The sequence below is a fragment of the Ursus americanus genome, chromosome 15 (genome assembly GCF_024610735.1).
Source record: "Ursus americanus isolate L20-20 chromosome 15, mUrsAme1.1.p, whole genome shotgun sequence".
NCBI classification, from domain to species: domain Eukaryota; kingdom Metazoa; phylum Chordata; class Mammalia; order Carnivora; family Ursidae; genus Ursus; species Ursus americanus.
The window spans coordinates 64,631,354-64,643,089 of NC_142141.1; the positions used below are offsets into that span (position 1 = coordinate 64,631,354).

Consider the following 11,736-nt stretch of genomic DNA (forward strand, 5'->3'; position numbering starts at 1 on the left):
CCAGAGTTAGGCAGCCGCTTGGAAAACTTGGCCTTACTGTATTAAATGAGAAGACAGAATCCCGCATTTGACATACATTGTAATGACATGTGCCTTCAGATAGAAAGGTAGGGACAGAGCACGGATGGGAAATAGCACCCTGAGAGCCATTCCTTTTATTCCAAATCTCGCCTTGGTGCTTCTTACAGTAAGTAGAACTCAGGGTTGGGGGACAGAGGGCGTCTCCTGTGTCTCAGTTCCTGGGAGACCATGTCCACTGCAAGTCTGGGCAGTGGGAGGGGGACCCCTACGGCACGGCCCCCCATGCTGCCAGGGTCCCCGTCCATCGGTTGACATCGTGTTGGTTTGACCCCCTAGGTGGTCCAACTTTGATAGGAAATTCCTCAGCAAAATCCTTATGAGAAGGTCAGCTCAGAAGTCACGAGATCGGATTCTGAATGTTTTCCATGAACTCAACTTGAAAGACGCCATCAGCTATGTGGCTGAGGTACCAGAACATTCCGTCTGTTCTGTTGTTGGAGTTGGGGGCTGAAACACCCAGCCACGGGACGTGGACAGCCACTGGGGTCTCGGGCAGTGGGCCAGGGAGGGAAGGCCCCCACACCCCGAGGCCCAGGTGGCACCATGCTGGGGCTGCCGACAAGTTCACGACAAGAAGCTCCTGGGTCCTCCGACACCTCGAGAGTGGCTGTGGGAGCAGAGGCACAGCACCCTCCCCCACGGCCTTCTGTAGGACGCTCTGTGGTCTGCTGGGTCTGAGATCAAAGACCAGCCAGGGCATGATGGAATCATGCCCCAACATGCATGTGTACACATATGTTCATGCATGTCTGCACACGTACAACCACGCACACAGAGGGGAAAGCAGCAAGGATGTCTTGCCTCCTGTGGGGTCAACAGGGGACACACCTGTGGTTCTAAGGTCCCTGCAGGTGAACAGGGCTCTCCTGCATCCACAGTATGGTAGGTAATGAATCCACCCCCGTGTCTGTGGGGCTGATGGGGCTCCCCACCGACTAGCGGCCGGTGCATCCAGGGCGGGGTCACTGAGTGGGCTCGGGGAGCGTGTGGAAGGATGAGGGACTAGCCCTGCCACGCGGGCTGCATGGTGACTCTCCGGATCTTGCTGTCTCTGGTGCCGCATGCCCGGCACAGCCACTCGTCGCAGGTTGCAGGTCAAACCCCACTCCTCCTGGACACGCAGTCTGGCTGGCCCCTCCCCAGTGGCCACATGCCTCCAGGCAGTGCACACGTGTGACAATCACTTGGCCTTTGCCTCCATCGGCCAGCTGCCTTTGCCCCATGCGTATCCCCACACGTGGCCCCTGGCCCCGGAGGTCACCTGGCGCCTCACGAGCTCAGGCCTATGCAGAGCCTGGCGAGCTAGGGATCTGCACGTCCATCTCAGCCAATCCCATGGACCTCATCCAGAGGGCGTAGCCAGAGCCCTGGGAGCAACTTTTCCTTCAGAGGGGAAAGTGATTCCTGTTTCTAGTGGGCTTGTCCACACCAAACGTACAGCCTGATGACCCAACACAACCAGGGGTCACTCCAAGACAGAGGGACGCAGGGTCACAGGGAGATAAGTAAAGAGAAGGGCCCCTACACCATCTACCGAGCTAATGTCGTGCCAACGCTGCTCCCCTGAAACCCCAGCCCACCAGCTCCAGGCACTGGGAGGGACAAGGTCACCTGCTGTCTGCACCTCTGGCCCTGGGCTGGGAAAGTTCAGTGCTCAAATCTCTGCCCTCTGGGACTGCGAAGGCCTTCATGTCCTTCGAGCCTGGATGGGTGGGCAGGAGGGGCTGTCCTGATGGTGTGTGCTGGGACAGTGTGTTTGGTATGTCCCTCTATCCTGTCCTGTCTCCCCTGGACACTCCGGCGCCCCTAGCCCCCACGTGGGAGATGCAGGCTGCTGGCGGGGCCCCCGATGCCCACCACACTGAGTGCCCCTGGCCCATGACGTGGACTCCTCCCTGGTGAGGACTGGCTCTGCCCACTCAGACCGCAGCTGGGTGGTGCGTCCTCCTGGGCTGTGCCTCTGGGTCTCCTGCACCGCCACGTGGGGCCCTGACCCTAGTGCCCTCACAGCCTCATGCCCTCACCTGAGGAGTCCCCACTTCTCCTCCAGCGGCCCCCTTGGCACTCGGCCCCACACTCCCACCCAAGGAGAGTGGCTGTTTTCAACTTTCATTCATGTCAGGCTGGGCTCTACACGATCTGAATATGATTCAGTTCTGGACAGAGGCCTGGGGGTTCCCTTCTTAGGGCAACTGAGGGCAGATGGTTGGGAGTCCCCAGTGGGGACAGGGGACACCTCCCCAGTCCTCTGGGGAGCTGCAATGCTTCCTGATGTCCCGTGCCCACTGAGGGGCTGGGTTAAAGGACCCATGGTTCTGTCTTCGCTTTCCTCTTCAACCCACCAGCCACCAACCGCTCCGCGAGGCCTTACCTGTGGCCTCAGCTCTCCAGGGGCTGCTGGTCTCCTGGCTTCAAGGCACTCCACGGTGTGGCTGACACAGGCTGTCTCCTCCCCACAGGGAGAGCGCCGTGGGTCCCTGGCCTTCATCCGTTCCCCCAGCACCGACAACATGGTCAACGTGGACTTCAGCACTCCGCGGCCCTCAACCGTGGAGGCCTCTGTCTCCTACCTCTTGTACGTGCCCCTGTCCACACGGGCTTCCACCAGAAGAGGCCACCCTGGCCGGGGCCCCTCCCACCATGACCCCGGAGGCTGCTGTGGGCAGGGGTCTCACCTGACCTGCACTCCCCAGGCCCTCCTGGTCATAGGCAGCAGGGCCCCTCTGGACAGACACCGGCCAGTGGGCGACTGTGAGTCATAAATGGCTGGAGTAGAGGCCCCCAGATTGGCCCCCAAGGAGGGCGCGCCCATGGGCACAAAGGCACCTGCAGTAATGCTAGTGTCTGGCCTGACCGGACACCAAGAGAAGGCGGTGCGAGCAGGGCCCTCCTGCCCCTGTAGCGCGGCACGGCTGGGCTCGGCTGGCTGGCGTGCAGGTGCAGGCTCGAGGGGCACGAGTGAGGAGGGCAGGGAGCACTGTGTGTGCCGGGGGGAGGCCTCATGGGAAGTCAGTCCCAGGACTAGCCCCCCAGGACGCTGGGGGTGCCCAGGCTAAGGGGCAAGGGCAGGCAGGGCGGGCAATCACCACGGCCCCCATGCAGGAGGGAGAACGTCAGCGCGGTGTGCCTGGACATGCAGTCCCTGGAGCAGAGGAGGAGAAGCATCCGTGACACAGAGGACATGGTCACTCACCACACCCTGCAGCAGTACCTGTACAAGCCTCGGCAGGAGGTGGGCGTGCGGAGCCGGGCGGGGTGCCGGCCCTGGTTCCCCCTCCGCCTGGGACAGCGTCCTGCACTGAGGGCGGATGACGCTCTGGCTGCAAGGGCTGGTGGGAGGCAGGGGCTCAGCCTCCCGGCCGGGTCCCTGGGCTCTCTCACCCCGGGTCTGTCTGGCTGGGGGCGCTCGTGGGGCCGTGAGGTTTGGGGCAGCCCCGGCACCCAGCCCTGCGTGGTGTCCCACGTGACCGTCCCGGCTGCCTCTCTCCCAGTACAAGCACCTCTACAGTCGGCATGAGCTAACCCCGAACGAAGACGAGAAGCAGGACAAGGAGATCTTCCACAGGACCATGCGGAAGCGCCTGGAGTCCTTCAAGTCGGCCAAGCTGAGGATCAACCAGAATAAGAAGGCGGCAAAGCTCTACAAGCGGGAACGGGCCCAGAAGCGGGTGAGGGCAGTGGGCACGGGGTCATTGGCAGAGGGACCGTGGGGTTCCCTGGGGGTTGGGGTCACACCAGGGCACCCCCCAGGGACAGGACTGGGCAGGCACTCTGCACCTGTAGCCCCCTCACAGAGCAGGAGGGGCCCTGGAGGGCTCCAGGCAGCACCAGCAGGGGCTCCTCTGGGAACTGTTGGGGCAGTCGGGGTCCAGGTGTAGCTGTGCCCTCACCTGTTAACAGTTTCTTTTGTTCCTCAGAGAAACAGCAGCATTCCCAACGGGAAACTGCCCATGGAGAACCCCATGCCCAATTTCACCATTAAGGAGAAAGGTAATACGGGGGGCGAGGGGGCTGGCGGGATGCTTGCCAGCAGGACCCAGAGACACATGCGATGGGGCAGGAGGGGTGCAGAGCGCTATCCTGCCAGAGAGAGAGAGACCCTTCCCCTTGGCAGCCAGGACCCTCCGCGGGGTCCTACTGGTCCCACCTTGGGCTCAGCCACTCGGTGGGCAATGCCCTGGAGGTGGGCCCTACATCCCCTGTCCCAGTCCCCACTCATGTTTTAGCTACAAGAGGAGTGTCCCCTCTGAGCAGACCCTGTTGTCCAGGGTGCTCCTGCCTCCAGAAGGCCAGGCTGGCTGAGGAGGCAGAGCAGGGGCAGGAGGGCTGGACAGTCACCGTGGCTCCTGGGTAGGAGGGAAACCCTCCTGGCATGGGTTTGCTTTGCCCAGCCCTGTGCTGGCATGGCCATCCGGGCACTGCCTCCCAGCAAGCTGCCCTGATGGGGTGGCGTGATGACCACCCTGGGGGTGCTCTGCGAGCCAGCCAAGGGTGTCAGTCAAGGGCACTACACGGGGTGTCTGTGTGCTTACCCACTTCCCTCATGCTGCCCTCCCTTGCCACCAGATTTGGAACTCTCAGACCCAGAGGAGGCCCCGGACTACGATGCTGAAATGGGTGGGGGGATCGAGTTCCTGGCAAACATCACGCAAGACACCACGGCGACAGACTCCCCCTCAGGTGAGGGGTGGGGCCGGCCCTCCTTGGGCCCCAGACGTGAACATGGTCATTGGTCGTTGATGGGGACTGCAGGACCCGGGAGGCCTAGTGCTGGGTCCACGTGGGGTGTGAGTTGGGGGTGGGGGTCTCTGCTCCAGAGAAGGGAGAGGTCATGTGCCCTGCCTGCTGCGTATGGAGAGACAGAATAGAGTGCAAAACATGGAACCCCAAAGACCTCCCAGGTGACCTTCCAGGTGTCGGCTGCGGGACGAGCTGGTGTCTGACCCCCAGGGCCGCACCCTCCCTCCCTGCTGTCCCAGGCTCACCTGGGAATCTGACCAGCCGCTGCCCTTTCTCCTAGGAATTGACAACCCCGTGTTCTCCCCGGATGAGGACCTGAGCATCCTCTCCAGGGTGCCACCCTGGCTGTCCCCTGGGGAGACGGTGGTGCCCTCCCAGAGGGCCCGTGTGCAGATCCCCTGCTCTCCGGGCAACTTCCGCCGCCTGGCGCCCTTCCGCCTCAGCAACAAGTCCGTGGACTCCTTTCTGCAGGCTGATGGCCCCGAGGAACAGCTCCACACAACCCTCCCTGAGTCCACGCACATGTAACTCCTGACCCCGCCCACCACCTGACACCTGCTCTCTCCTAGCTCCTCTCCCCTAGCCAGCTGCCTCTCTGCCTCTGGACCTGAACTTCTGCAGACTCTCTCCAGCAACTGTTCCTCCTTCTAAGCCTCTTTTCCAGCTGCACGTTTCTTAGGAGACCCGTGTGAGTCTCAGCTTCTCCAGCTGAGATGTCAGGATCCAGAGCCGTTTGAGGATTTCTTTAACCCACGTGCTCAGCCCATGAATCTAAGTCTTGAGCTCAGAGGGAGCTGAGCACAGGGCTGGGTGGGGGCTGCGTGGGTAGGGAACATCTGTTTTTCTCCCCTAAAGGCTCCGGGGCTTTGGGAAAAGTCCATGTGACAGAACTGAGTCCAGGAGAAGAGCATCGGGTCCCTTTCAGCCTCATACAGAGAGGAGCTCGGGGAAAGGGTACAGGGAAGCAGAGGGGCAGGCCACCAGCCAGCCAGCCAGCCCAGCACCTCTCTCAGGAGAGGAGGCCAGAGATGGCAGGGGTTGGGGGGGGGGGGTGAGGGGGTAAGACAGGGCTGGGAGGGGAGGGGGCAGGGGGTGAGGCACCTATTCTGCAGGTGCTTCAGGGCCTTCTTGCTGGGGCCCAAGAAGGTGCTGTCCCCCCTTTACCTTCCACAGGGAAGAGGGTTCACCCCTTTGTGCAAGGTTTTGGGCTCATTTCACATTTCCCTTGGGTGTCTGGTGGGCACTTGGGAGGAAACAGGAAGCAAAACTTTCCCCCAGCACAGGAGGGGGCTCTCGGGCACGATGCTTCCCCACTCATTTCAACCGAAGCAGGACCTCCTTGTCCAGCTGGGGAGAGGCGGTCCATGCCTTCACAGAGGGTGTTCTAGCAAGTCTGGTGCCCGTGCAGCATATTCTTTACGCATATGCTGGGCTTTCTCGGGATGTTCTGGGGACTAGAAGTGAGCTCGTGGGAAACACCACGTGGGCAGGGCCTCGGTCTGGTGCTTCCGCTGCTCCTCTGCCTCTTCCTGGCTTCTGCCTCTGAACTCTATAACCATCCCCTGTCTCTTCCTTGAACCCTGCTTGTCCTAGAGCAGGGCACTGCGTGTCCCACAGAGGCCATGTGGCCGGGACCATTCCTGGGCAGGGTGGCTGTATGGGGCAGGCATGATACTGAGCACCATGCTGGAGCAGAGGTGCTGGTCAGGGGGCTGCAGAGGCCCGTGCTCGCCGCACGGCCAGGGGATGGCCTCAGAGAGCCCCACGACACACCCCGTAGTGGGGGTGGGGCGCAGGCTGGGTGCGCTGGGGACCCTCCAGGCTGCAAGGCCACCCTGGAAGATTAGAGGGAAGGTCCCACGGCCTGGAGTGTTCCTATAATTCCCTACCTGCAGAGGGGCGGTGGCAGCCTCCAGAGGTGGGGGCGCCAGCGGTCAACTTAGAAGGTTGGCTATGCCCCCTGCCCGCAGGCATGCTCCGGGTTCTGGTCAACCCGGGGAGTCTTGACTTCGTGCAGTTTGTGCTGAAGGCCTGGCAGTCGGGCACTGGGCCGGGAACCTGACGAGCGCCCCCTCCCGGGCTCCCCCGCCCCCCCAGGGCCCCCGCTAGGTGCCCTCTGCGCTCACGCCGTCTTCTCCCGCAGGTGACACGGGCTCCGACGTGCCGCTGACCGGACGCTCGTCCCCTCCCGCCGCCGAGAAGCCCCCGCTCCCCGCGCGCTCCCCGCGCCCGCGCGCCCTGAGCCCGGCCCCGCCCGCCGAGGGCCCGCCCACCGAGGCCTCGCCCGCCGAGGCCCCGCCCACTGCACCGCCCGACCGCGAGCCGGGCGCCGGGCCCGAGCGCCGCGGGCTCCCGGGTGCGCATGCGCGGTCGGCGGCGGCGCGCCGCGTGCACAGCCGGCGCTCTTTCCAGCGACCCCGCGCGCGCCGCCGCCCCGCGCTGCTCAAGCTCGCGTCCCTGCCGCCCTCGTGCCACGCGCCGCCGCACGCGCTGGAGCAGGAGGAGACGCCGCTGTGACGGCCTGGCCCCGGGGTCGGTGCTGGCCTCGCGCAGCCGGCCGGACTCGCAGGTTTAGGATCCGTCCCAGGGGCCTGACCCCTGGAATTCCTTGGAGCCCCTGCGGACAGGCCACTGCGGGCTCGGAAGTGGACCGTGGCAGAGCCTCTTCCAGCTGCCGGGCCGTGGGTCCTTCCGGACACGTGCCCAGGTTTGGAACCCGGCCGGTACTTGCACCGTCACCCCTGACTTCGTGTCCCCAGAAGTGGGCTCTGTGTTCGAGTTCTCGCCACGCATGTCCGCTCTCTCATCCTCACTGCCAGGGACACAGACGGGATGCCAGCCCGTGGTCCCAGGCCCAGGCAGGGCTCTCACCCCCAGGAGGCAGGAGCGCTGATTCCAGGAGCAATGTGTAGGCCGAGGGGTTGGCCCTGTGTGATGTCTTAACGGACACTTACCTGTCACCTTAGGGACTGTAGGTACAATTGCAGAAACATCTGTTTATCCTTTTTGTGTTGTGACTTGCAGAGCCCAGCACTGGTCTGGCTCTGGCCCAGGCGTCAATGTGGCAGCCTCTGGGTTCCAGGTGTCCCCCACCCCCAAACACCTGGTCTCTGGCCTTTGCTGTCCCACCTGACACTGAGAGATGGCCCGGGCTGTGTCAGAGGCTGCACTGGCCATCTGGGCAGGTCTACACGGCTCCAACTGAGTAGAGTGGGCCTTCACTTGGCAAGCAGGTTAATGGGGCCAGGGCGGGGCGGGGGGAGCTGCTGTTTCATGGAGAGCCAAGGGACTTGGAGCAGGGCTCAGACCTCACAGGACCTCTGGGCCTGAGAATGTAGCACAGAACCCTCCTCACCCCCTCCAGGGTCTCAGGAACATGGCCTTGGACAGAGCTGCACCTTTTGCCCCCCATTCTCTGGAGGGAGACCACTGTCTGGCTGTCCTGGGTGGTGAGGAGGCTGCCACAGTGATCCAGGGAAGAGGCCCTCATCTGCCCTGGCCTGTTCCTCAGACAGGGTTTTCTGTGGGAAAGAGGTGGTAAAGATCAGAGGGATGTGGGCCTTAGGACGGACACTCCCAGAAGCTTTTCTGAAGAGGCCCAGCTCAGCTCTGCTCAGGAAAGGAAACTGATTGTGCTGGGCTGTGACCGAGTTCTGATGGTGCAACTTCTCACAGCCATCACTGGCAAGGCCTGATAGCACTTTGTAGTGTTTTAATAGCGTTGAGCCCCTGGTGGGAAGAGTCTGTGCAATCTGCTGTTCACACCTTTGCTGTTGAGAAAAACAAGGAATAGTCACTGTGATATCTGCTCAGCTCTTGACCCTGATAGCAGCAGACCTGCCCGTTACCGAAATCACACGTACAGGGGTGGTGTTTGGTTTGCCGTAGTTGTTCTCCACGCCATGCCACCATTTTGACCAACTCTGTGAGCACAGAATCCAGCCATTATCTGTGCAACAAAACCTGCCGGTTAGCGAGCCCAACAGAGGCTCCCAGGCCAGCCTGGCCGCTGAGCTGCAGCAAGCGCATGTCCAGGAGGGCCCGCGCCCTGCCCACTCCCTGTGGGGTTCGTCCGCATCAGGCTCCCCAGGGCCTGCAGCCCAGCTGGTCCGGCATCTCCAGCTGCCTTAACAACTCACCTGGACCGCTGGACCCGGATCCGATTCCCAGCTGCGGAGCTAGAGGCTGAGTCGGGGAAAGCGGCTCAGGGGCACTTCCGTCAACCCCAGAAATAGCAAACCGGCAGGTGATGCCTCTGTTTGACAGCTGTCTCATGGCTCAGTTCTTGGCTGGTGTTTTCTGTAGCGGACGAGCAGTTGGCGGAATGGCCCAGGGCCAAGTACAGCCCTAACGGAACTGAAGTTCCAGGTGGGAAAGCCCCCTGGCAGAACCCCACATTGCAGTGCTCACGAGAGAACTCTGGTGTTTCCTCTGCGGACAGTCTTACACACCCTAGCGCTGTGGATACATTTCATAAATGAGAATCCTAGCTCTTCTTGTCGTTGCAAAACAGAATGTAAACAAAGTCTTATGAATGTATTTCCTTAGGAAAACTGCTGTAAAATTTTTTATTATAAAAGAATCCCTATTTATTTAATACTGAATTTTGGCCTACTTTATGGTAGACTGTAAAGAACACAAATGTAGGAGTTGCTAGTTCTCACTTGTGTATTTTCTGGAAAATAATTTTGTTACAGTGCTTCTCTACTGTGTACCAGTGATCTTCTGTCGTGAAAGGAGATTTAAAGAATCTCACTGAGACCCGAAATGTGTGTTGTTAGGAGTGGTGAAAATTGTGTATGTTAATTTTGTGAATGTAATCTTAAGTCAAATTTTGTGTAACCCTGATCACAGAACAACGTGCCTTACAGCGCTCCCTGGATGTGCTGGGCAGGGGCTCCGTCACAGACCCTGTCACGCCTGCACGATCAAGTCTATTAAAAATGTTTTGAGGCACTTTGGCTGGAAAATTTATAAGTGAGAAATCGTATCGAGAATTTAAGGGGCAGTTTGCTGCAGGCAGACATTGCTCTGGCACTAAACATCAGTGCATGCACACGCGTGTGTGCATGCGTGCGTCAGAGGCAGCCCCTTCTGGCTGGTGCAAGGAGGTCGTTGGGATGTGACCGCGGGCACCCCCGAGCCCTGAGACCTGGTTCTTCCCAGGCATAGACAGGTGGGCACCATCACCCGCTCACCTACTCAGACTCATCACTGCAAACAGGGGCAGACGCCCAGAAAGGGCAGATCAGCGCCCACCCAGCCTCCAGTGGAAGGAGGAAACACCTGAGACACCGGGGGTGGGAGGGTGGGCCCAGGGCTGCAAAGAGGTGGGCGGGGACATCAGGGTCCAGAGCCTGAGTGGGCGAGGATGGTCTCCGAAGGCCAAGATGAGGCTGATGGGGGTGGTAGAAGTGCACCTGCCCCCTCTTGTGTGACACATCTTTTTTTTTTAGAAAGAGAGGGCACAAGCATGTGGTGGGGGGGGCAGAGGGAGAGAGAGAATTCTAAGCAGAGTCCCTGCTGAGCGCAGAGCCAGGACTCAACCCCAGGACCCTGAGATCATGACCTGAGCTGAAACCAAGAGTCCGATGCTCAGCGGACAGAGCCGCTCAGGCGCCCCACAGACACATCTTTTAGTAGCTAAAATATCCCTAGCAGAGGCGTGCCACAGACAGGAGGGAGGGCGGAGCAGCCAGGAGCCCCCATGTGGCCCACCTTCCCTGGAAGACTTCCTCTGGACACAAATTAGTGTCCATGCCTACTAGCTCCGTGGTTTGGGGTCACAGCAGTTTAGACTGTACACTGGCAGAGCGCCTACACCAGTTAAACAAATGTGGTCAGGAGCCCCTTTCCCGCCAGGCTCTGGAAACCCTATGACTAAAACTTGAGAGCAACTTCCTGCCTTGGAAGATGCTCTTTCCACTGAACGGCAAGTGTTGTCATGAAGAACCACCCCAGGACTGAGTGAGTCTGCAGTGGTCCAGCATGACCTGTTTCTGGTACGGGCTGCAGGCTGCCGGTCCTGGTAAACCCATTTTCCCCAATGGGCACTTGGCACCAAGTGACCTGGAGACGACCCTCCCCTGGGTGTCACCGAGCCACCAGGACGTGGTCCTCCGCTGTGCCCCCACCCCCACCACATCCTGGCCAATGTGCTGCCTTCGAAATCACATGTCCCCGTTACACGGAACATGCTGACATCGGGCACTCACGAGGCAGCCAGCGCTTCAGCCGCGTTACCGCAGGCATCTCCGAAGCAAGTGTGACCAATGGCCAAGGGCACAGGGGCGACCATCACACAATCAGAGCAAGAACCGCCAAGGACAACGTGCGCCACTTGGGTCTTTTGTCATTATTTGAATATTCACCTTGGATATTTGTTCTTGAAGTAACGTGGAGTGAAAATTCTCCCAGTCACTGGAAAAATAAATGTATTTTTATAAGGGACAACAGACTCAATATCATTAGTTCAAAAAACATTTGGCACTTACTACATGCTAGACATTAAAACACATCATACTTAATATGTATATGAAAAGACAGGACTTTAGCTCCCTATTTATAGAGAAGTTATCCCTCTTCCAAGCCAGGAACATTCCCTAAGAACTGCATCTAGTTTCTTGTCACTTAATTCCATTTAGGTTTTGATTCTTTGAAGAAAAAGTCCTTTGCAAGAATTGTTTACACAGCTGGATGTGGCCACAGAGGAAACAAAGCCTCATCAGACTTGAGCTCAGGTGATCAGAGCAGCCCACGCTGCACTCACTCGGGGCCCGCAGTGGGGAGGAGCACAGGGCACACCCACCACGGGGGCCAGTGGCACAGTGGGGAAGGGGCCGCACCTCCCCTCTCCCACCTAAACCAGCCAGTCCCCGGGGTTCCCTGAAGCAGGGACGGGGGAACAGGGCCACT

General features: G+C 60.1%; 1 protein-coding gene across 3 annotated transcripts in view; it reads left to right on the forward strand.

The window, feature by feature from the left end:
- SLC9A3 (solute carrier family 9 member A3) overlaps positions 1–9,777 on the forward strand; it is a 48,962-nt gene extending 39,185 nt beyond the window's left edge. Inside the window, exons 10-17 of one of the 3 annotated variants that reach the window (XM_045808025.2) lie at positions 358–487; positions 2,541–2,656; positions 3,184–3,313; positions 3,573–3,749; positions 3,999–4,071; positions 4,648–4,761; positions 5,102–5,345; positions 6,965–7,052. In XM_045808025.2, coding sequence (XP_045663981.2) covers positions 358–487; positions 2,541–2,656; positions 3,184–3,313; positions 3,573–3,749; positions 3,999–4,071; positions 4,648–4,761; positions 5,102–5,345; positions 6,965–6,968 — 988 coding nt within the window. In that variant the 3' untranslated portion in view covers positions 6,969–7,052. Of the gene's footprint in view, positions 1–357; positions 488–2,540; positions 2,657–3,183; positions 3,314–3,572; positions 3,750–3,998; positions 4,072–4,647; positions 4,762–5,101; positions 5,350–6,964 lie in introns of those variants that run through there. The other 2 variants (XM_087868004.1, XM_045808026.2) reach the window with 2 other exon arrangements.
- The last annotated feature ends 1,959 nt before the right edge of the window (positions 9,778–11,736 follow it).